The following is a 26116-nucleotide window of genomic DNA, read 5'->3' as shown; positions in this document are numbered from 1 at the left end:
CTTGTCTCAAGGTAACTGATGAAGAAAAAAGATTCATCCATGCCCTACTTGCAACTGCTGAAGAGAAAAAATTGAATAGGGAGAGGGCAAAATTAGCTATGAGGGCAGCCATAGCTGAATCTAAAGGAGCTCATTTTGATATGCAAGAGGAAGAAGAAGCACTTGAGAACATACCAGGATCTCTTCATGGCCCACGGATCCGCAAACAAAATTTCTCTTTTACCGGTTCCACTTCTTCTACATCTCCTACTTCTTCATCATCACCATCCGGATCCCCATCAGGGATAGGTGGTTATTTTGTGCCCAGGAACACACCTGGAGCACAGCCATCATTAGAGGGCACTGCATGGTTTAAGGAGGTGCATGAGCAAACTGATATTGCAGCAGCTGATTTTTGGTTTTTCAACAATATCTCAATGAATGCCGCTGATAGTCCCTATTGAGTCAATATGGTGAATGCAATGACAATATCAGGCAAAGGGTACAAGCCGCCTAATCGCAAGGATATGAGTGGAAGGTTAGTATTTTACTATTTAGTAATTGTAAATAATTGTGATTCACTTTAGTTCATTGTTATATTTTAAATCTTAATTGTTATAACTTATTTCCTAATTTTTTACTAACACTTACACTTTATTTAATATTACACCTAAATTTTGTAGGTTGCTTGACAAAGCGGTTGGTAGGGCAGCATTGTTGATAGAAGACCAAAAGAAAGAGTGGAAGAAGTATGGCTGCACCATTTTATTTGATGGGTGGACAGATGGAAGAAGTAGAACCATTATTAACTTCTTGATTGCTTGCAAAGATGATGTGGTGTTTTGGAAATCTGTCGATGCCTCCAACAAAGTGAAAAATGCAGCCACATTGGCTTTAATGTTGGAGAATGTTGTCATGGAGGTGGGAATAGAGAATGCGGTGCAAATAATCACAGATAATGCAGCAGCATATGTGGCAGCAGGTAGATTTAATTTTTTATATTTGAATCAATATGAATCATGAATGTAATGCTATGGTATTATTCAATTTAGATTTGATGTAATTTGTAAATACTAAATATGGAAAGTTTGTTACTGATTATTGACTTTTTGCTAATCTTTTAGGTAGAATCCTCCAAAAGAAGCATCGCACACTTTTTTGGTCACCTTGTGCAGCACATGTCCTTGACCTTCTTTTGGAGGACATAGGAAAACTTGATTGGGTGAGTCTAGTTGTGGAAGATGCTAGGCGAGTCACGAAATATATCTATAATCACCCATGGGTTCTCAGTTTGATGAGAAAAGCCACTAAAGGCAAAGATTTGATGAGACCTGCTATGACAAGGTTTGCAACGGTCTTCTTGATGTTGCAAAGTATTCTTGACCACATATTGGCTTTGAAGCAAATGTTTGTGTGTGTTGATTGGGTTGCTTCACCTTACTCAAAGAAGCCCGAAGGAGAGGCTGTGGCACGAATAGTCTTTGATAATAGCTTTTTTGCAAAGGCTAAGGAGATTGTGGAGGTAACTTCATTATATTTTTAGTTTATTCAAGTTTCATTATCAATTCATAACTTACTATGTTATTAACTAATTTGTATTTTTCAAATTTCAAATGTAGATGTCTCTGCCCCTGGTTCTAGTCTTGCGCACATGTGATGGGCAGCAATCCCCAATGGGAAATCTTTATGAGGCCATGGATAGGGCGAAAGAGGCTGTTAGAAGTTACTATCACGGGGACAGTCTCAAATTTGACCCCATTTGGGAAATAATTGATAGGAGGTGGAACAATATGCTCCACCAACCTATTCATGTAGCAGGCTACTTCCTCAATCCCAAATTCAGGTACTATGATAATTGATTGTCCTTGAAGTTGGAATTTTAATAAGTCTTTATTTTACTTTACTTTTTAAGGTTGTGTAGTAAGACTTGATATCATTTTCTATTTGTTTTAGGGCTGATGATTCCTACTCAGATTCTAATGGAGAGGTCATGGAAGGTCTCTCTAAATGCATTGAGAGAATGATATCAAGTGAAGAGGAGAGAGACCTTATTGTGACCGAACAACAAATCTATATGGAATCAAGAGGTCCTTTGTTCTCTTCTATGCTAGCAAAGAGAGCAAGATCTACTCAAGCACCAGGTAAAGCATCAAACTTTAAAACTTTTGCTAATTGATAAGTTGTGCTTCTGATTTTTTATTTTATTGCTTTATAAATTTTTTAATTTTGTTTTGCAGATGCTTGGTGGGCAAGTTGGGGTGGCAATACCCCCAATTTAAGGGAATTTGCTCTCAGAGTCCTATCCCAACCTTGTAGCTCATCCCATTGTGAGCGCAATTGGAGCTTATTTGAGTCCATCCATACAAAGAAAAGAAACAAAATGACTCAAAAACAGCTTAATGATCTTGTTTATGTGCACTATAATCTTAAGTTGCGCATAAAAAAGGCACAGCTCTTAGAACTACCTGGTCCGCTTGATCTAGATGAGATAGATCCTTATTCTGATTGGACAGCACAGGAGCCAAGTCCATTGTTTACACCAGATGAGATCACTGATTTGGAGAGGCAGGCCATGGAGGGGGAGGCTAACATTGATTTTCAGTTCACTATGGATGACATTAAGGATGAGGACGAGGATGATGATGATTCAGGCGAGGATCGGGCATTACCATTAGGAGGAGATGCATCCTCTTCTAGGACGCCGAGCCAGTCAGTAGGGACGTCGAGCGAGGGGGCACAGCCAAAGTTCACAGTCACGCAGCTCACGCCCTATCTCAGTGCGAGGCACTTCTTCTAGGACTAGACCCCTCGCTTTTTTGCTAGTGCAAGTGGAAAGAGGAAGATGTGATTGACATTGTATTGATGTATTTAGACTTTTAATATTTACTTCTAGTTTGACAGATTGAAACTATTTAGTAATTTACTATTTTGCTTCCTACCATGAGCATTCTGCATGAGAATGCAATTTTGTACGCATTATGCATTTATATATATCTAAACTTTGTTTCTTTCTTTTGTATTGTCTTTAATTAACTTATTAGATTCATCTTCTCATTAAATTTTGCAAAATAAATGTATTTTTAATTAAATTTCAGCGGTTTTTTAGGTTCCCGAGTTTTTCCCAAGTTTTTTTTTTTAAATCACTGAGTTTTTCCCGATTAAACTTTTGGGGGGCTTGGCGAGTTTTTGCATTTGGCAAGTTTTCCAACTATGGTTCTTACCATTGGCAAGAGAGACCTTCAATGGATACCGTCATTATATTGCCTTTGGCCTCTACCAGAATTTGTGGCAATACCGTAGGTTTCATATGTGGCAATGCACGTACTCAATATTTCTCTTTTGAGATGCTTGGAAATGAACTACTATATACAAGAAGTGTGGCCCTTTGTAGTGCACATGGCATGTCTTGTTTCTCAACACCCTTAATACAGTTGTATGATGTGCTTTTATGGTATCCCATCACCTTGTTTGCTATTGGCGGACTTTTTATGTTGACATCGTACGGTGCATGCAACCACTGATCTTTCTAGTTGTCGTATGATTTCAATTTATCACATTCGGCTGACTCTACGACTTTTTTGCTTATCTGATGATCCTACGGCTTCCCTATGTGCATGGTGGGAATGGCCTACTTGCCATCCTATGGCAAATTATCATACAGTGCCACACAACTCCACTGTGTGATGACTTCACCATATGATGGTGCAACCATACAATCAATGTTTTCCTTTTCATTTTTTTATTGTTTTTCTTAAGGTTAAGTTGTCTCGTCTACCACAGTTGTCTCGTCGATCCTCATGCCTATGCCTCTCATAGTAGATCTTCAATTTGAAGCCATTGATGGGCTTCGCCACTTCCCTCCCGTCCAAAGTCCATAACTTGATTGCTCCATTTTCTCCAACCTCTTGCACCATATAGGGGCCAAGCCATTTCACTTTGAACTTGCCCAACTCAATTTCATTTTGCCTGTTGTATTTCGAAACTAGTTGCCCAGGTGTAAACTATGTCTGTTTGAAGTGCTTTTCGTACCACGCCTTCATTGTTGAGCTATCTCGGTTGCTCATTGTGCCATCATACGTAGTTTGTCCAACTTGTTAAGATTGTATAGTCTTTCCCTTACAATTTCCATATCTCCCAACCTATTTTTGATGGCTATTCTGAGATTTGGCACCATGAATTCAGCAGGTATGATAGCCTCATCTCTGTAGATCAACTAAAAAGGGGTTTGTTCGATAGTGACTTTGTAAGTGGTGTGATAGGCCCATAGTATTGATGTCAAACTTTCTTCCCAATGTTCTCCTTCAGCTCCACACAACTTGTAGATTACAGATACTGATATCTTATTGGTAGCCTCTACTTGGTCATTGGCCCTCATATAATAGGGACTCGAGAATGATAAGAAAATCTTAAACTCCATACTGAGCAACTTTATAACATGATTGACAAAATGTCCTCGTCCATCACTAGTGATCTGGATGGGTATGCCATACCTTGTAATTGTTTGCTTATATATGAACCTAGTTATACTTAAAGTTGAGTTGTCAAGAAGGGCTCATGCCTCGACCAACTTGGTGAGATATTTTGTCACTACGACAATATACCTACACCAATGTGCTTGACTTGCCTTAAGTGGCCCCAAAAAGTCAAGTCCCCATCATTCAAACATTTCTTGCATATTAGAGGGGTTTAGAGGCATGAAGTCTCTTTTCAAAGACTTTCATGCTATCTAACATGTGTCACAACTCACCACCTACTCTCTCACATCATTGTATAACGTCAGCCACCACAACCCTACGAATAACACCTTCTACACAATTGTGCTAGGTCCCATATGTCCTCCTGCGAGACCTTCGTAGGCTCTCCTCAGCACACACGAAACTTCTCTCTCCATGACACACCATTGGAGTACTTGATTGAGTCTCATCTTATATAGCAACCCATTGATTAATTGAAATTGTCTACTCCTTAGGACCAGTTTCCTTCTCACTCAGTTGCATATCCTGAGGGAACTATCCTGTGGAAAGGTACTCTCCAATACTTGTGTACCAAGAGCGTAGAATTTCAATTTTGAAGAAATGGGCATCCGGAAAATCATCATTGACACCTTGTGGTGGCTCCCCTTATTTGATTCAAGACTGTTGGTCTACACTTACATGGCTTTTCCCAAGTCATACTATAATACTGAATGTTAACTCCTACAATAGAAGCAACAATCGGCTTACCCTTCCTAGGATGATTAGCTTATTCACTAGGTACACTATGGCCTAATGGTCCACATAAAATATAAATGGGGTTACCAACAAATAGTGATACAACTTCTGTACAACATAGACCATCCCCAAGGCTTCTCTTTCTGTCATGTTTTAATTCTTCTCTACCTTTGATAGATTTCTACTAGCAAAGTAGATAGGGTGGTCCAACCCATGGTCGCTCATTTGTGCTAATATAGCCCCAATGGCAAAATTCGATGCATCAACATGGACATGAAATTCTTTGTCCTAGTTGGGGTACGCCAGGATGGATGCTCCCACCAGCCATGTCTTAAGTTCCTCAAATCCCTTTCCTTGTTCTATTCCCATGTGCATGGCTCCCCCTTTTGGGTCAACTAATCCAGTGGGTAAAACACTTGGGGAAAGTTCTTAATGAAGCTTCGGCAGTACCCAATGTGCCCCAAAAATGATATTACTTTTGTCACATTTTTAAGAGGTTCCATCTCAAGAATCATCTGTACTTTGCCTGGATTCGTCTTCAGTCTGGCCTTGTATACAATATGTTGTAGTAACTTTCCCTGGGGTACGTAAACTACACTTCTTAAGATTAAGTGCAAGTCTCTCCTGTCTGCATCTCTCCATGTATTCCCAAAGGCCTACTAGGTGTGTGTCATCGGCACTGTAGATGGAGCAACCGTCCAAGAAGGCCTTAAAGTCCCCTACTGACAAATTATCAAAGATATGCATGATGATCCTTTGAAATGTTGTTGGAAAATTATAAAGTCCAAACGACATTCGATTGTAAGCATACACCCCATCTTTGACTACGAAGGTCATCTTGAGTTTATCCTCTTCCGCAATGGATATCTAGTTGTACCCAGAGAATCCATCCATAACAAACTAGTATATTTCATGTCCCGTGACTTCCTCCAAATGTTGTTTGTGAATGGTATTGAAAAATGGATCCTTAATGGTGACCGCATTCAAGCACCTAAAGTCTATGCCTATCCTGATCTGGTTCATTTCCTTTTTCAACGAGATAACAACTAGGGATACCCACTCACTCATTTAGACACGAAATATGATTCCTACATCTAGCATTAATTCAATTTCATTATTCACTCGTGTGGCATAGTTCTTGTTCATCCTCTATGATTACTTCCATATAGGTACAGCTCCTTGCACCAACAGGATCCAGAGGACACTTAATTCTAGCAGAACCCACTTGAAGTTTGTATATATCCAAGTGAATGCATCCTTTTATTCCATGAAGATTTTAAATTTCGTCACCCTTAGGACATGGATCCAATCATCACCCACGAGGATGTTCTTGGGTTTAGCTTTGTCCCCCATATTCATGACCTTGAGGGAAGGCTCCTCGTATCTAATCAGCTTCTCCTTATCAAATATGTGTGCGGGCATTTCATTTATCCAAGCATCCCCTTCTTTATATTCTCCATACTCTATTGGGCATTAATGCTTTTCTTCCCCTTCATCCACAAGCAAAATGTTACAATGGAATAACTTGTAATCTTCTATTTTCCAATGGAAGAGTCCATTTAGTGAGTCTAGATCATCTTCGGATCATCCTTCTATTTTGAGAACTCCTCCCTTATTCGGCTCCATGTGTCACTTTCGTTCATCACCTCCTCCGATTCAAACTTTGATAAAGATGCGAAGTCTTGGTTGACCATTTGTGTCCTTAGGTCAATGTGAATTTTCAGCCAATTCTTTCCATGGACAAGGTATTTTTCTTCCAATTCTGGCTGACCCTAGCTTGCACCAGCCACCCCCTTCCAAGGATGGCATCATACCCTTTCCCTTTCACTTTTCAAAGAAATGACCACAAAATCCAAAACAAAAGGTTGAGTAGCAATCATTACCCGTTGTGCCACTAATGTACTAATGGGTTTGATCCTACATTGATTGACACCTACAAGTTGGAAGGTTGGCAGCCATAATGTAAATCATCCTAGTCACTTCTATGTTTCCTTCAGTAGTACATTGACACTTGACCCTCTATCAATAGCGTCCGTCAAGATTGTTCCAAGAATAGCCATCTCCACCAACATTGGGTGTCTACCTATATTTGTCGCGAATAGCATCAAGTTCTCCATAGTCTTGAGAGAGTTCTCGGTCCCGAGGGGGTTTTCTCCTTTGACGTAGGTTCCCTTAGGCTTTGTCTTATTTAGCACTTTTAAAGACAGTGTCATGTTTAATAAGGTCATTCTCACTTGTGGCATAGCTATAAGGTCTTTCAATTTTATTGGGATTTCCATCTGCATCACCTATCATATTATATTTTGTTTTGCCTGGCCTCTCAATGAGAAACTGACAATTTCATGTGTTTCTTTTCTCTCTTCTCTCGGCCATCATCTCTTTTTCTATGTCTGCCTTTGCCTCCCGCATCCTCCTGATATCAGCCTCTAGGTTAGGATAAGTGGCCTTCCTCACTTTCCCTTGAGTGACGGCCAACACCTCGTCCCCATTGCCTTTAATGTTTTAGAGATTTACCCCAGGGTTTGGACATTTTGAATCACCATCAGTCTCTTGGACTACACCACCTACAGAAGAATTGTGGCGATTCCCCCTAGTGCAGTCTTTCGCAAAGTGCCCCCATTGGTTGCAGGTACAACATTGTATCATTGGCCATCTGCTTACATCATATTGGATGTGGCTATAGTCCCCATTCTTGTTATTATTACAATTCCCTCTACCTCCCGGTCGATTATTCTTGTAACCGCTGGAGGATTCTATATTGGTGTTCGTGTTCTCCATCCCCATCGTTGTTGATGTAGATGTTTCATGTGTCAACAAGGCTTGTTGATGGCTCTGTGTCTTCATATTGTATGGGCATTCCTTGGTAGAATGACCCACTATTTTGCAGATGTCACAAAATTGTTTCTTCAAGCATGAGCCCTTAGTGTGACCTTTATAGTCTCTACACCACAAGTCCCCTTTGTGAATTTGGCTAGTTTTCAATGTTTCAAAATCCATAACGTGAAGCATGTCTTTTTAGAGAGCCTAAATTTTCTTGTTTGATTCTTTGCTACTACTTACACTAGAGGAATCCTTGTCATCATTGTTTGATGATTTACTCTTCTTCTTAGTTGTTTTGTTTTCTTTCTCCAGATCCATTACTCAATTGTAAGCATCAACGCACAATTTCAGTGGCACAATCTTCATTTTTCTTTTAAGGGCAAGCTTCAATCCCTCAATGAACCAATGTTTCTCCAATCCATTCACTTGTGAGCTTTCCAATTTTGCCACTAATTCTTTCAGTCATCGTTTGTATCCTCAATCCATTTCATCCTTTTTGTTTATTGTTATAAATTTCGGCCACGATTTCATTATCATCTCTAAAAAGTCAAAATTATGTTTGAAACTCCTTGAGTTCCTCCCATGTGGCCATTTCTTTTTTATCTACATCAGAGAACTAGTCAATGGCCACTTCGTGCAACGTCGCTGGAAAGTGTCTTATCCAAACGTCTTGCTCAGTCACCCCACTGGCTGTCCAAATTGTCTCACATTTTTACAATGTCACACATGCCTTCCTCCCTGTCACCCATGAACTTGGGTAGTTTTTGCTTCTACACCATTGTAGCTGATCTAGTTGCTGGTTGCGTTGGTACCACTGGTTGTGTTGGTACTATCGAGTTTGGTGTCCCAGAAGTGTTTGGTACCCCTGTACTTGGTGTTCCCAAACTACTAGAATTGTTAAAGCCTAGTAGGTTGCTCTAATTACTGTGCCCCTTTGTGCCTCTAACACTCATGGCAGCACTAGTCTCCTTGACTTCTCTACCCTCGGCCTCTTCTTTTTCCTTCTATCGGTCCTCCCTTGCCTTCGTACGTGGGGTTAAGGTTAAGTTCCCAAACAAATTTCTTGTTTCCTCACCCCACTACTCCGCTCTTCACGATGGCCAAATTCCTCGTCATGTTCACTATCGACGGCCTTGCCTTCACCAACCACCTCCTCCAATAGTCCCTTCGCAATCCTCCAAAACCTTTGTCATCTTTTTCTTGCAATTGTAATAATATTGCTTTCCAGGTAACCTTCCACTCTACTTTTTCCGTATTCCTTTTCTTATTTAATTGATTTGGCATAGATATTTTCCTTACACATTCACAAGAAAACAACACTTTTATTCATTTATTGTTTGTTTACAATCTATGTCAGTATATTGACATAATCATAATAATGTGTTCTCCTTTATTCATCTTCCTTTTCAACATTCACTTCATATCTCCCCTACAATGAGCTTCTATCTTCTTGCTCCCAACAACGTCCTCCCTTTCACGGTAGCACTCCTGGAAAACTTGTTGTCGTCGGTTCACCCTATTGATCTCCTCCTATCGGTTTTGGCTGCTAGGAATGTCTGTGCAAAAAGCCAAGAAAGATGGTAGATGTGCATCAAACGGTCCACAGTGGGACTTACTCCAATGGCGCACCAGACGACACCCTCTGGGATCCCTTCCCGTACGGCCTCTCTTCACTCATGTGTCTCAATAAATGCTTCGAGTATAGGAATGAAGTCTATCGTTAATTCTTGTTCTCCTTCAAACAACTCAGGTTTCTCATCTTCTTGATTGCTACTATTGTAATCCATTGGTTGCCTCATTGCATTTCGCTCATCATCCAATCTTTGCTTCCAAAATCGGTAAAGGCAATAACGCCAAATGAATACAGCCTATGGTAAACTAGTTTGATGCATACTACTGTATTATGGAAGCATAATAGAGAAAGTAAATGCAATTGAATATCACGAAACCACCATGTATTTCATTATTGCTCGTACATCAATCACATGTGACATGATATTGTTGCTTCTCATTTATCAAGAATGTACATATACCATCCAATTGGGAGCGACTCAACGGTTGCGACATAATGGCTTACCCTTCAATCACTAACAACTCACTAACAACTTAACCTTTACCAACAAGTACAATTATGCCAACAACAAGACAAAACACCCAACAGAATAAAAATAATAATAAAGTTATGAAGATCCTTGTAGACTCGGTAAAGGATCACATAGTCCCTATCATATCAAAATTAGACACATCTCATGACATGTTTACCTTCTTAAAAAACATGCACGAGATAAACAATACTAGTCAAACCCTTGCACTAATAAAGCAACAACTCCATCATTTAACAATAAATAAAGGTAAAACTATTACATCTCATTTTATAAGGGCAGCTAAATTGAGAGATCAATTATCTACAATCGGACAAATAATTCACAATAAAAAATTAACAATGTCGGTTCTAAATGAACTTCCCACACCTTGGAAATCATTCATACAAGGGATAAGTGCCCGATCTAAACTTCCAAATTTTGATCGTTTAAAAATTGATTGTATTCAAGAGGAGTCCAAGATTGATCCCCAGAGGAATCATTATGAATAAAACTAGTAAAATAATTCAAGTGTTAAATACAAATTCTCACAAGAAAGGAAAAAAAGGAAACTTCAAACGAAAGAGGGGAAAAGACAACAATAAACATTCATTCAAGAAAAGGGATATGTCTAAAGTACAATTCTGTAGATGTGATAAGTTTGGACATCTTGCCATAAAATGTCCTGAAAGACTCAAGAACCAAGCCTCCATAGCAAAAGTCAAGGATAGAGAAAGAATGGTATTCTACTCAGCATTATCAAGTGAATTAATGACCAGCACAAATACTTGGGTCGTAGATAGTGGAGCATTTTGTCATCTAACCAGATTCAAAGAACAACTAGATAGTCTTGATGAAAATTCAAATGAAGAAGTCAGTATTGGAGATAACTCCACACATCAAGTGAAAGGAATTAGGATCTGCACAATTCAATTAAAATCTAGAATTTCATTAATACTAACAAAAGTGTTATATTGTATTAGGGATCAAAAGAAATCTAGTATCCATCTCAGCCCTAGAAGACAAAGGGTACCACATCACATTCTTTAATGGAAAAGTCCTTACCTGGCCTAAGAACTCTAACATCAAGAATGCATATAGTATAGGAGTTTGTGATTGATGTTTGTATAAATTGTGTAATGTTCAAAATCAAGCCTTAACTCATGATGTTTCCACTTGTCATGTCCCCTATTTTGCCCCTTAGAATTTAATAATAATGAACAAAATAAGGAGTTGATTTAATAATAAATTATATTATAATTTATTATTAAATTAATAGTAGCATTAATATAATAAAATAAGAAAACATGTTAAAAATAAATAGTATACTAATATAATATATAATTTTAAGACAAAATATTATTATATTATAATAAGAGAATTAGTAACATATGACACAGATTAATCAATACAATCATACTATCTATGATATATGATTATAATTATAAATATATATATATATATATATATATATCAAATTGAATTGAAGGAAACAAACAAATGAATGGTGTGTATTTAAAATAAATGCTAGTACTTGAATATAAGAGTAAATAATTATATTGTTCAAATCATAATTATAATCATAATATTGAATATAAGAATAAAGTAATAATAATATCTATTAAATAAATAATAATTTTTTAATAAATAGTATAAATAAATATTCAAAATAATTTATCATTGATCTATTATACAAAATAAAACATTATCTTAATAATAATAATAACAAATAAAATAGAATCCGAATTGATATTATAATAAAATATAGATAATTACAATTTTAATAATAATAATATTTGTTCATGATAGATTCAAAATATTGGTGTGAAATATATAACAAAATATCATTCTAAATACAAATTTATGAAATTGTAATATTCTAAAAATTATACTATAGAGCATATGAACAGACACGACCTTTCTAAAAGTTGTCCCTTGTATGATATGATATGATATGATAGATTTTAATGACGTCCACGAGACTAAAGTAGTCTATGGGACCCATGCAATCGCCCTCCCGAGTCAGGAGTCAAACTAGTCAGTTGCAAAGTTTTGGTTAACTTGTTTCTTCTTCTCTGAATTTTCATAATCAAATCCGTTGTTCTCTTCACTTGATCTTCCTCAAATAAATAGTTGAAGTCCTTGTTCTGCAGAATTTTTGTATAATCAGATCTGATGTCGTTGTAAGCCAAGCATTCCATGACAAAGTGTTGCTCTGTCTCCACTATTCCCATATTGCAGAATAAACATGTTCTGTCTGCCCACTCTTCCTTTGGAACTTGCCATCTACCAGTTTCACATCGCAGCTGATGTGAACTAGTTCTAATTTGTGCCATCAACATTTTTGCTTTCCAGTTCATAGGTGCCCTTATATAGGCCTTTTCATCATGACTAGAAGTGGGATTAAATTCTTTAATGTAATAAGATTTTTTCCTCCCTATGTGTCTTGTCCATAGAATATTGCAAAATTTTTCATTGACAAACTTTTTTATTTCTTTAATGTTATCCGGGCAAGCTTGGATGTTGATATCCCATTTTTGCATCCATTTGTCATTTTGTTTCATCCATGTGCTTTTCCGCCTCACAAGTTTTTCCTCTATTACCAACTTGGGCCAACGATGTGTTTCTAGACCTTGGGTTTTCTTTAAATAGCTTAGCATTCGGATCAATGCGACAGCTTCTAATGGAAAGGAACCCACCTCCGCCAAAAGGATTTCATACGGAACTGTGGTCTTGACTTTAAGATTGCATGTAATAAAGTGTTTTTGAATTCTTTCTACTTGCCGCCATTTCTGTTTGGACATACTACCGCCCCACACTTCACATCCGTATAGAATAACCGGAGTGACCAGCAAACCAAACAGAGTTTTCATGGTCGTCCAATCCCATAATTCTGCATTCCTGCACTTGTTTTGTAAAGAGTATAACGCCTTCCAGAGTATAACGCCTTCCAGCCCCCTTGGATCCTTTTCGATCTACAAGTATCCCAGTTGAGTTTGTTATGAAAATCGATGCCCAAGTATTTGTACTCTTCCACAATCTCAAGGGGGCTATTTTCAAACAGAAACTTGTCTTGTATGCCCCTATTCTTCTTTAGTGAGAAGATCATAATTTTGGTTTTGCTAGTGTTAACTTGCATTCCTACATCATGACAAAAAAATTCTAGTGCTTTCAAGTGCTCTTTCAAACCTTTAGCTATTCTAGCAAGAATTATGAGATCATCTGCATATAAGAGCAATCTTATCACGAAGTGGGCCAGCTGCACCCCCTCACCATTGGTCTTGTTTATCCACTCTTCTAACTTGTCAATATAGAGCCCGAATAGTGTTGGAGAAAGCGGACACCCTTGCTTAACCCCGATGTTGCTGTCAAAATCTTCTGATATCCCTTCTGTCGTTCTGATTTTAGCTTTGACCTGCTCATATAATCTGTAAACCACTGACCTAAGTTCTTTAGGGACATCTAGCTCTACCATTCTATCCCATAGTTTATTACGTCTAGCTCTACCATTCTATCCCATAGTATCATCGAATATATAAAAAGATACTAGCAAGGATATTATGGGCAGACCGGTAACAAAGAATATAAGCAAATAAGTATTAATGAATATTTTTAGAGAACTTCCAAATTATAGGACAGTCACCCGACAACAAAGAAAATTGTGATATGATTGGAGAGGGAGTGAGTAGATCTCAGAGATATCAGGCATATATTAGAGAGAAAAAAGAAGAAAGCGTTAAGACAATCTATGCACAGGAACAAATATTCTTTTTCTTCCACCATTGAAGCATATTTTACAATCACAGATTGAAGCATATATTGGAGAATAGATCAGTAAAACATTTATAGTGAATAGAGGAGATCCAAGAAAGGACAAGCCACAAAATACTAATCATCATCAAAAGTGAATTCTTCATGGAAGCATTAGCGAAAGATACAGATAAAAGCATAACCAAACAAATACATGCTAGCCGGAGGGATGATATATTCAAAGGCATGGAACAATTCTATTGCGTACGTTATTGGGTAGGAATCCTCTGCGATATCAGACATGCAAGAGGAATATTGAAGCACACAACCAATGATAGGAGGTGATAGATACCATTCACAACAACGATTCATTTTAGAAAGAAAGATTGAACTGAAATCAGAGAAAAGATATTGCTGTATATCATATATATATATATATATATATATTGCAGTCCGTATAGAAGCTCACAGTTCATATAAGGAAGATCACGTATTATAGTGAAGGTTGAGGCTTATAGGCATGGGATTGCAATTACACGAATCTTGAGTATTTATTAGGGGCACAAATCGATACCCAAGGAAGGACAACCAACAGCGACAGAATTAAATCAGCCAATGTGGCAATAGCAACTTATATCCCACATAATATATGCATGTCATCATATTCATAACAATAAAGTAAAAAGTGAAATCCCTTATACTAAAGGAAGACTACATTCAAAATAGAATTACAATCACACAATATCATAACTCCCTTTTGTTTTATCCGGAGTATTATCCAACTCTCTTATTCAAGTAATTCGTATCTACTAAAATTAACAAGAATTCTAAGGCCATCGAGATAGGGGGCATTACATCACTACAAATGAAATATGGCATAGACAGCTAGATCTTAACTTTTGTGCCCTATCTTCTATAGAAAAACTTGTAACATGACTACCTAAATTAAAACCAGAGCATGAAGGAATATGTAAGGGTTGTGCATTAGGGAAAAATTCTAAAGGGACCTTTAACTGTAGTGAACACAAATCTAAAAATGTACTTGAACTTATCCACATTGGTTTATGTAGACTAATGATAGTACCCTCCTTACGAAGATTTTTGTACTATGTTATTTTTGTTGATAATTACTCGAGAAAGACTTGGACTTATTTTCTAAAAATGAAAGAATCAAATGAGGTATTAGCAAAATTTAAAGCCTTAGTTGAAAATATGACTAGGAAAAGAATCAAAACACTAAGGTCAGATAGTGGAGGAGAATATGTCTCTGAAAACTTTAATGAATCTTGTCATACTTTTGGGATTAAGAGGGAGAAAAGTGTACCTTATAATCCTCAACAAAATGGGGTAGTTGAAAGGAAAAACAAGACCATAGTAGAAGCTTCTAAAGTCATGATTCATGATCAAAATCTTCATACCACATTTTGGGTAGAATTATCTAACATTGTTATCTACATACAAAACAGATGCTTCGCTCTAGTCTTGACAACATAACTATTAAAGAAGCTTTCACTGGAACAAGCATGACTTGAGTTACTTAAGAATATTTGGTTGTCCAATCTATATTCACATCCCTAAGGAGAAAAGCTAAAAACTAGTGCCATCACGAAAGAAGGGATATCTGTTGGATATAGTGAATCATCTGAAGCTTACAAGATATATATTACTGGCCAAAAAATAATTGAACTAAGCAAAGATGTGACCTTTGAAGAGTACATAGCATTCAAAACATCTAAAAATATTAGTGAGATTGATGATAAACCATCTCAAGAAATGGAAGAAGATTCTAATATTGGACTTCAAAGGGAAACACTTGTGGAAAACTATGAACCTAAAAATAAAACTCCTGAACCTCCTTAACCTACTAATAATTATAGAAATAGACTACTGTAGGCAACAAAAGTTCTTGAAGAAGTAGAAAATTATGTTGCACCTTAGGGCACATTTAGAGAAAGTACGAAGCCAAGAGGTCACTCAAACTATGTTGCTCTCATGAGTGAACATATTAAGTCTGAGCCTTTACATACTGAAGAAGCACTACGACAACAAGTTTGGAAAGGTGTCATGGTTGAAAAGTATCAATCCATTTTGGGAAACAATGTATGGGACATTATGCCTAGGCCAAAAGGAAATCACCGGTCTCATCTAGATGGCTATTCAAAATCAAACACACAACAAATTGAAGTATTAAAAAATACAAAGCTACATTTGTTGCTAGAGGGTTCTCCCAAAAGGCAAGATTGATTACTAAGAAACATTTTCTCTAGTTGCAAGTTACACTTCAGTAAGGACCATAATTGTCATTCTCGCTTCAAAAGGACGAAAAACACATCAGATGGATATAAAGATTGCATTATAGAAGGGGAAGTATAGCTAGAGCGACCTAAAGGGTTCACTATTCTTAATGGCACTTCCCGTGTCTATAGATTGAAGAAAGCCCTCTATAGGCTCGAACAACTCCCTAGAGCCTGGTATGAAAGGATAAACAGTTATCTCACCAAGTTAGGATTTCTCAAAAATGAAGCAGATCCCAAACTCTATTTCAAGGTAACAAATGGTGATATGATAATCCTCGTTCTTTATGTTGATGACTTACTAATCATAGGTGAAGATCTCATTATGAAACGGGAACAAGATCTTGCTTATAAATTTTAAAACGAAGGACTTGGGTCTACTGCGTTACTTTTTGGCATAGTTGGCATACTCGCCAAAAAAATCAGCGAGTTTCCATTAATCACAGAGTATTTGGGACCGGCGAGTTTTTCCCAAGTTTAATCACAACTCAACAAGCGAAAAAATCATTGAGTTTTTGACCAAAAATGGCAGATTAATCGTGAGTTTTTGTGAAAAACTCGGCAAGTTTTGTGATAAAACTCGTTCGTGCACGAAATTAGAGGTCAAACGCCCAAAAATATCATTTTTTATACTAGTCTACATTTAAAGCATTATTTAGTCATTTTTGCAGCTCAGGGGTAGGAGGATTTATACAAATATAACATTAAGTATAAATATTGTTAGGATGTTTGAGATAGGTTTCAGCTTCATAGGAGTTAGAATGTAGAATCTAGATTTTGGGGGTTTTCAAACAATTCCAGGATTAGCCAAATTTTAGGATTCCGCATGCCTTATGCAGTGTTATCTTTGAGGTCAAACAAAAGCTAAAATGATGATTTTTTAATGATTCTCTCTCATTTTCTCACAAATCACGTATTTTCAATTCTATTCCTAAATCCTAACAGGCTTAGCTCAACCGCTTGCTCACACTCAAGATGTAGGCCAAAATTGCTCAAACTATATTTTGCTATGATGTATTTACTTCTAGTTTTTAAGAAACTATTTACTGTGATGTATTTACTTCTAGATTTCAAGAAACTATTTACTGTGATGTATTTACTTCTAGATTTTAAGAAACTATTTACTATGATGTATTTACTTCTAGTTTTATAGAAACAACATTGATTTATTTAATTCTAGTTTTATGGGAACTATTTACTAGTTTCATTCCTACCATCAGCATTCCTCATGAGAATCTGATTTTTTACCCAATTTGCTTTGTATAATGTATTTACTTCTAGTTTTATAGAAACTAACTACATTGATTTATCTACTTCTAGTTTTATAGGAATTATTTACTATTTTGCTTGCTGCCATTAGCATTCCTCATGAGAATCCAATTTTTTACCCAATTTGCATTTAAATAATCTAAACTCTACTTGTTTCTCATGTATTCTCATTAATTAACTCATTAGATGCATCTTTTCATTGAATTTTGCAAAAAGAATGTATTTTTAATTATATTTGAACTGCTTTTTACATTCCCAAGCTTTTCTCGAGTTTTTTTTTTTTCCCGAATAAATTTTTTGGGGCTTGGCAAGTTGTTGTTGAGTGAGAATTTTCCAACTACGCTTTCTAGGACTAGAAGTGTGGTAGGAAGAGAAGTGTATGATTCAAAATCAAGGTTAATATACTATTGATATCCTGAATAGATTTGGAATGATGGATTGCAAACCTATGTCTATACCCATGGAAACAAATCTACTTAAGTTAAAAGATGCAGCCTCTGAGTCAGAATAAACAGATCCTACTCTGTTGTCAGATTATGGGATCCCTAATGTATTTAGTGAATAGCAAGCCAGATATTTGTTATGCGATTAATACTCTCAATTAGTTACTGTGTGAGCCCAAGAAAATGCATCTTGTAGAAGCAAAACATATCATGAGGTACCTACACAAAGCAATTGGACTTGGATTAAAGTACGATAATGTTGATTTACGTCTACATGAATATTCTAACTCAAATCGGGCGGTAGTACTATTGATCGTAAAAGCACCTCGGGAGTGTTGTTTTAGCATAGGTTCTGCCGTGATATCCTAGTTTCGCAAAACGCAATCTTCAGTTGCACAGAGTTCAACTAAGGCCAAGTACATTGCAGCATCCATGGGAGCTCGAGAAGCAGTATGGTTGAGGAAATTACTGGTAGGATTGTTCGAACAGTCCTTGAAACCCACTATTATACAGAGAGAATCAAAGTTGCATAAAACTCTCAGTAAATCCACTATTTCATAACAAATCAAAACATATTGAAATCCGCTACCATTATATTAGGGATATGCTGAAAAGAAATGTCATACAACTGAGATATATTAGCACAGATGAGTGAACCTCTGACATACTTACCAAGACTCTCTGAAAACCAAAGGTGGATCACTTCAAAGGTAAACTTAGTATGATTAATATTTTTTGAGGTTGAGTCTCACTGAGTTTTTCTTTTAAATAAAAGATATATGTGTATTTTTTCCTTTCATGCAAGTTACTACATGATTATGAAGAAACATCATTATAGGTGACGATCTTTCATTAATGTTTGATTATGGTTGCACCATGTGCAGAGATCATGATACTACATGTCTCTTATGTAACTTTCAAAGTTACATTACTGAGATATGGCATGGTGTATGCTATGAGACGTAGTATTGGAGGCACCATGTGCAGAGATACTTTCCTTGGTAGGCACCATGAGACTTGATGTGCAGAGATACTTTCCTTGGTAGGCACCATGAGACTTGATGTCGATGCCAATGCACACTCAATCAGTTTTGGCCAATGAACCGGAATAATCTCTTGATTCAATTTCCTTGCACTTCAGGCTTCGCTAAACCTAAGCAAGTAAACCTTTCTCAAGCCCTTATGACTTGGTTCAACACTTTTCCATAAGCAAATTTAAATCTTGTGAGTTTTTAAGGTTGCAAAATCTTTAAACTCGATCAAAAAAAATTTATATGAATGCTTTGATATGTTTGTGAAATGAATATTATTTAAATGAAAGGAATAGTGTTTAAGAGTTATGCATATGACACAATATTCAACTTCAAGGCCTCAGACATCAACCCACTTTAACAAAATAAATTGCAGATTAGTCCCTTACCCAACCTTGGGCAAATAGAGTCAAACTTTCTCCAGCCCCTTATATACAACCCTGAGAGACAGTGCTTATACCAGCCACTATTTTATAGACTGAACTTCTTCACTGTTGATAGTTATTGACTTAAAATCAATAATCGCAGGGGTTAAATCTGAACAAAGTATTTGAACTTAGATTTTCAAGATAAATAAAGGAAACAGGGCTCTTGCATTTATTTGAAAAATGAATATAAATAAGTTGTGCTTCATTTACAATATTTAAATATACCAAGCTTTAAAAAATATCTAGACTGAAATTCTTCACTGTTGATAGTTATTGACTTAAAATCAATAAGCACAGGGGTTAAATCTGAACAAAGTATTTGAAATTAGATTTTCAAGATAAATAAAGGAAACAGGGCTCTTGCATTTATTTGAAAAATGAATATAAATAAGTTGTGCTTCATTTACAATATTTAAATATACCAAGCTTGAAAAAATATCTAATCCATCTTTTTATTTTCTCTTTCTATCTGCTCTGCTTCTATTTTTACTGCTTACTTAAATTCATATCTCATTTGGTAGGTGTGTCTATAATATATATATATATATATATATATATATATATATATATATATATATATATATATATATATATATATATATATATATATATATACATTTTTTAAATAAGAGTTATGTCTCTATGAAAAGAGATGTCTCTTATTACATATCTCTTCATTTTAATTAACTTTTAATATATGAAATTACAATGACGCACCTTTCAAAAATAATTTTCCTTAATCATAATTGATGCTTTGGCTTCTGTAAAAACTTCAACATAGAAGACTCTGTTATCTCATCATTCAATGATAATAATCTCTTGCTAAAGACAATCACATCCTCATATTCGATGATTCCCTAAGGGTACCAATTAAACTTAATAAGTTTCGATTTATACTTGGGTTTATTGACGACACTCATTCGCTGGTTCATTTGATGGCACATAGGCGGTGATGTGGCAAGAATTGTTCGACATGGAAAATATAATATATTAGCATGTTGTCCTTATTCAAATACTTGTTTCATTCACGCTGTGTGCTTGACATCTTCTATGTTATTATCATCCATCCACAACCTTCATTCTCATCTCTATCACTTGTCTTTCTTTGTTTGCATGTTTTCTGATTCACGGCTGTGTATTTTCCTCCTTCCGCTGACTCTGAATACTCTTCAACGGTCCAGAGTGTTCTGCGAAGAGCCATTAAAGTTTTTATAGCTGAGAGATATCATTCTTCCACGTTCGTGGAAGTCATATCTAGCGTCTTCATGCGATCACTTTGGCACCATATTCATGTCGGCATCGTATCCAAGCACCGTTTTTTCTTCGCACCGTGTGTTTTCATACTCCACGCTGGCTTGGCATCGTGAGTGTGTCTATACACATGCCGGCTGTTCTCTTCTTATGAATAGCAGCGTGTATGCTGTTTGAAATATTTCCTTGCCTTCATAATGCATTTCCTCAAAAGACGATAGGCATAAGCACAAGATAACACACACCGTGATTTTTGTTTTTGAAGCTATGTTATTTTCGGAAAAAAAATTATCATCCAGATGGACTCTTGGCTAAGCAGACATGACAGTTTTGATCAGATTTGCCAATAATCACTTCGATGTTGCTGTCGCTGCTTTCATTATCCACAATGAATATGTGCTATTCCCGGCGTGAGCTAATGAAAAACTGTATGTCTGAGTGTGTATCTCCCAAATTAATATTAATTTATTTCATCGGACTCCATTTTCTGTATATGTTATGCTTAAATATTCTTGACGTCTTTATCTATTTCAACGTTGCTTGCTAATTTAGACTGCAATTTGCACAATAAGGATTTAATCATATATCTCCTACGCTGCATGAATTCTTCAGCAGTAAATCTCCAGGTAGGTGAAGTATGGACTTATAAAGTTATATATGCTACTGTATGTATACACTGAGTTCAACAGTAAGGGTCTTTTAACTGAGTGTTGAGTGGTCATTTGTATGTAAAGACATTCTTGGTAGTCTTGTTCAGTGGTTCCAGTACAGTCATCTTCCAATGCTGCCACATACCGTTCGAAGACAATACTTTACTAATGTATAGTTTGAGGATGCTGCTTAACATATGTTTTCAGCATTTTTTCATGTCACGGTGTTTGAAAATTTGTATGCCATTGTAGTCCTCCACATAAATATTGCAACTGCAACTTACGCTATGATGATGATGCCCTTCGTTTGATATTTTTTGGTTTAGATAATAAAGCATCATCCCTGTAGACATCATGTGTACTTGATCCAAATCACTCTCCTCGTCCTCAAACTCAAACAATAACACCAATATCATAATTAAGGGCTTCCCCAGCAGTTGCTCCCACACCTGTCCATGCTTTGCCAGCATCCTGGTAATCGGTAATGAGATTACCGACAGAAACAAGCTGTTTAAAATGCTGAAATAACAAAGAATTGAGAGGTTTCTCAATCTCCTTATCAAGATCCTTAATTTTGTCATTCTTGAGAACATCCAACACTTCATCAATGACACCTCTCAAGATGTCTTGTGCTTGTTTAGTCACTGATGTGCTGTTGTATAGTACTGAGAAGTTCCTCATAAGCAGCTCTAGTCTCCCTAGTCTTAGGCCTGTAAATACCATCGTCAGCAATAGACAAAACACACTCTTCTTGGACTTGCCTTACAAGAACATATTATATCCGCTCATTGTGAAGGGTGCAGGGGCATAATAAAACATCTTCAGATCCTTGGCATTGATTTGCAGCATTTTTTCTCAAATGGAGGCCCTAAAATTAAGGCTCCATCAATGGCTCGTTCGGGACATATGCCCCTTGTGGGCACAATTGTCCCTTGTGGGCACAATGAGATTCTAGCTATTTCTGGAAAACTAGACCGAGTATCCATGCTTAAACTGATGCAAAATGAAATTCGGTGGCCCTGCGCCCCCCAAAAGTGAACACTGATCCTTCCTCTGTCAAACACCTGATTCTGATCGTGCAACAGCTCATTCCTTCTGGTCATGGTATTATATTGATCCTTAGTATAATCAGATGCATTAGCAAATTTCCGAAGGCAACCATTATATAACATGTGCTTTTCCTTCATCCCCGTTGCCCATATTTCAACTTTGCATTAGGTGCATCATCCTTGTGGACAATACTTACTGGTTTCATTTGATCAATGCAATCTTCGGTATCAATCTAATGTTTAGCATTTGAGAGATCATTAGATGCACTGCGGTCTTTGCTGAATGGAAGATCTTTATGGTCATGCATGTGATTAATCATACAAGCATCAGAATAAGTCTCCCTTGCTTGATTGTCCTCTTGCATATAATCTGTTCCATCTCCGTACTCCAGAGATTGTTTCTCCTCACAAAAAGGTTTTAGAGATAACTCACGTTCAGGAAATATTACTTCCCTTTTATCAAGTGATCAGATGGGGCACTTGAATAATAATACAGAGCATTCCATGCCTCCTCAGAAAAAGATGCAACACATGACGGTTAAAAATAAACAGTCCTAAAATCCTATAGCGTCTTGCGTTTTTATTTAAATAAATCTATCATTATATTGTCAAAATCATTTTTTTTTAAATCGGCAGAGAAATAAAAACTGCTTTCTATTATTTAGCCCCACAAAATAAAACTCAGTGTGAGATCCACCTAGATTCTACAGTTTATCACCGGCTACATTTATAACCACAAGACTCAAAACAAAAACATAAACCATCTGTTGGCTATTCGGAAAATCACTGAATCAAATTGGTAAGTCAATTCCAAATAAAGAAATATCTAAAACAAGACAGAATCCTCTCAACTGTTCGAAAGAAAATCAAAATCGACATTCTATAAGTAAGGTATCAAAAAAAAATCATACAAAAAATGCACCTGATCCGTGTTGGGATAGTCAATTGAACAGTGAATAAATGATCCCCACGAACAGATGGTCTGCTAAACTTAGGTACTCCCAACTTTGACAACACAAGCACATCACCAGGCTGAGTGCCTGGTGGAATCTGGAGTTCCGAAATTCCCTCTACTGTCTTCACCTGTTAATTAGTCATTAGAAATAGCACGCGTTAATTCATAAATCAAATCAATTCAAGCCCTTATCTAAGTATTTAATATTAACAAACAAAACAATTAAATAATCCACATCCAAAAATAATAATCAAAACTGTTCAATTGCAATATAAGTATATTAGCCTGTAATGATCAGACAACTGGAGTTGGCAGTAGAAAGTACTAAAGAAGTAATGTCCTGAAATGATCAGATCAGGCTGATAGAACTAGCTCAATCAACTCAAATTGCAATACAAAGATAATATAGTTTGAAGGAACCCGAGGACCTGAAAAGGCCCCTAAAAAGTATGAACTAAAACACTAAAACAACAAGTACATAAATTCCTATTCGAGGATAACCCCAACATCGACATACATGAATTAAATATAAATTTTTGTGCAGGGTGAAGATCCCTCAAGGGATACAGTGAGCAGGTGAAAACCAAAGCTCAAAATCAAAGCTCGAAAACAGAGCTTTCATATGTCTATATTAAACTTTCAAGCAGTACAAAATGCAATAACATAAGCATACAACAACCTGGTATTTTGGATAAAAGAGAAATTATATTGCATTATACAAAAGTTGCATATTAAATAATTCCCGTCATAGCATGAGAGCTACCATCACAACATATATGAGGTTTTGCAATAAGAAGTATTATGGGCTTTGGTATCTATTCATTAGAAGCTCAACACAAAAGATACCAAAAACCAGACTGTAGAAAAGAATAATTATATTCAGATCCTTTTAAGGAAAGCATCAAACCATGGATATGCCAGCAGAAATTTAGAGAGCCGGTTCTTGGATGCTACGATGCCAGGGCACAATGAAACCCAATTTTGTCTCCCTGTGTTGCCTTTAGCATGGCAGATTTGACCTAATTGAGTAGGAATTCCTAGAGGAATGGATGTATGAACATGAGAAGTGTATTCTTGAGTAATCTACTAAATTGTGAAGCCTACTGAAGTATTTTTCCTCTGAAATTTATTCATCCCAATAAAACTGAAAATTTGTCCCCTCTTCCAACACTTCACCCCTCATTATGACCTACTCTTCAAGCTCTAACTAATCTTTCTAGAAAACACATGCAACTACTGCCTCCTGGCTATACATTTGTCACAAATATCGACCAGAAGCACTCCTACTGTTTATATGATCAAATGTGATTGTTTTCAATCAGTCATCCAGATTTCTAAGCAAAAGATATTATTGGTACATTTATTGATCTCTCAACATGAATTAGCAATATATCCTGGATGCAATCAGCATTCCAGCAATAGAGCACAATGTACAAAGATACCAAAACTGAATTCTCATTATGGATGATCTTTGTACAAGGATCCCTTTAAGGATGGCAAAATGTGGTTGCCTTCTATCATGGTTCAACAAAAGGGTCCAAACATTCAAGCAACAATCCAACATACATTTTAATGATTCAAATGTAAGTTACAGGGTTCTTCAAGTTTCAACCCTATCACCTTAGCTTCAACCCAAAATATGCAAAGGAAAACCACAGTTCTCACGAAAACAAGTAAATCATCCTTTATCGGCATCTACAACTGCAATGTAAATCAATACATTTGCAGAAACGTCACCCTTAGACTTAATTATACATATCACAATCTAAGTTAGTCAAATTGAAACATAGACACTCTCCCTTCTATTAGACTATTTGCTTCACCAAAGTCATCATTTAATTGGTTTTGGAAATGATAAAATACTAAAAGCCAAATTCAATCTTAATCCTGTATTTTGACATCTCCCCACAGTATAGCCAAAGCAGTCATTTCATATTGAATCAAAAACATGAATTCATAATTGCCAAGCTGGTACTAATGATTCACATGGACATCTAGATATTTGTTATTTAAGGCAAATAATGATAAGTTGATATAACAACATCCCAGTCAATGTCTCATGAAACCAAATAACTGCAGTTTGTCCCAATTTTTGTTATCTATACAAAATAACCAGTTATTTTAACTCCCATAAGTACAAAAGGTACATGTAACATAACCTTCGACCTCGTGATGACCAGCCTACGAATTGTAGGCATGCCATGTATGGGAGCAAATCCATTGCCCTTGCTCAAAAGATGATCTACTTACCATGGCGCCTGATTGATGTAAATTCATTCCGACAGAGTTTGCATACTGAGACTCAACTTAGATTTCACAGACCCAAAAAAATTGACTCAGTTGCGATTTAAGTGACTAAATTTGACCTCACTGACATTTGAAACCCTTCAAACTGTCTGCTTTCTGCTATGGGTCTGATCTAATGTTGTTTCCTAAAAAACGGGCACTTCATCACAGGATTTCACAGGAAAATAAAACCATAATTGTTCATTACCTGTTTGATGCCAACATAATACTGCTAGTTATGCAATGTTCTTGTTGTTTTCTGGTGAGATGACCATGTGCCTCCATGCTCTTTGTCAGTTAGAACCGTAAAAGACACATGATACAATGATATTGACTAACCATTGATAAATGGGCAAAACTTTAAATTGTTGCTGCTGTTTGGTCTCTGATTGTGAGAATAGGGTTCATTTTTAAGCACGGCATGAATGCTTAGTTGCCAGATTCGTGGGATACATGTCGGATCCAGATTCCAAGCTGGATACGGATCCGGATCCGGATCCGGCCTTGGATCCATGAGGATCTGAGCAGGATCCTCGATCCTGTCTATGGATCTGTCAAGATCCACGGCAGCGCGTGGATCCACAGCACAGCAAGAGTAAAAAATAAAATATGGCGAGCCC

At 36.5% G+C, this 26116-nt stretch overlaps 2 protein-coding genes across 7 annotated transcripts in view; one reads left to right on the top strand and one right to left on the bottom strand.

The window, feature by feature from the left end:
• The window catches only part of LOC149555792 (Molecular chaperone Hsp40/DnaJ family protein), a 178152-nt gene that overhangs the window by 14444 nt on the left and 137592 nt on the right, over positions 1-26116 (bottom strand). For all 6 annotated transcript variants that reach the window (XR_016364562.1, XR_016364564.1, XR_016364561.1 and 3 more), the window contains exon 8: positions 23178-23338. Coding sequence is in view for 1 of the 6 variants with exons in the window: in XM_089829953.1 (XP_089686079.1) it covers positions 23178-23338 (161 nt within the window). In the remaining 5 variants the exon portion in view is untranslated. The remainder of the gene's footprint in view (positions 1-23177; positions 23339-26116) is intronic.
• Positions 426-21375, top strand: LOC149555797 (uncharacterized). The gene is made up of 5 exons (XM_089833725.1): positions 426-517; positions 663-957; positions 1599-1822; positions 1933-2066; positions 21314-21375. Exons 1-5 carry the CDS (start codon positions 450-452, stop codon positions 21373-21375), a joined length of 783 nt encoding a protein of 260 aa, XP_089689851.1. The 5' UTR covers positions 426-449.

The sequence above is a fragment of the Cupressus sempervirens genome, chromosome 5 (assembly GCF_028749045.1).
Source record: "Cupressus sempervirens isolate cs-2001-9-10 chromosome 5, ASM2874904v1, whole genome shotgun sequence".
Taxonomy (NCBI): domain Eukaryota; kingdom Viridiplantae; phylum Streptophyta; class Pinopsida; order Cupressales; family Cupressaceae; genus Cupressus; species Cupressus sempervirens.
Note: the sequence above shows the minus strand (reverse complement) of the source record. Positions and strands in the feature narration are given on the sequence as shown.

Bases quoted from the DNA above. Each gene is read 5' to 3' on its own strand.
- LOC149555797 (XM_089833725.1), top strand. From the start codon at position 450: ATGGTGAATGCAATGACAATATCAGGCAAAGGGTACAAGCCGCCTAAT. The intron at 518-662 runs GTTAGTATTTTA...TAAATTTTGTAG, and splicing joins CGCAAGGATATGAGTGGAAG to GTTGCTTGACAAAGCGGTTG. The intron at 958-1,598 runs GCAGGTAGATTT...TTTCAAATGTAG, and splicing joins ATGCAGCAGCATATGTGGCA to ATGTCTCTGCCCCTGGTTCT.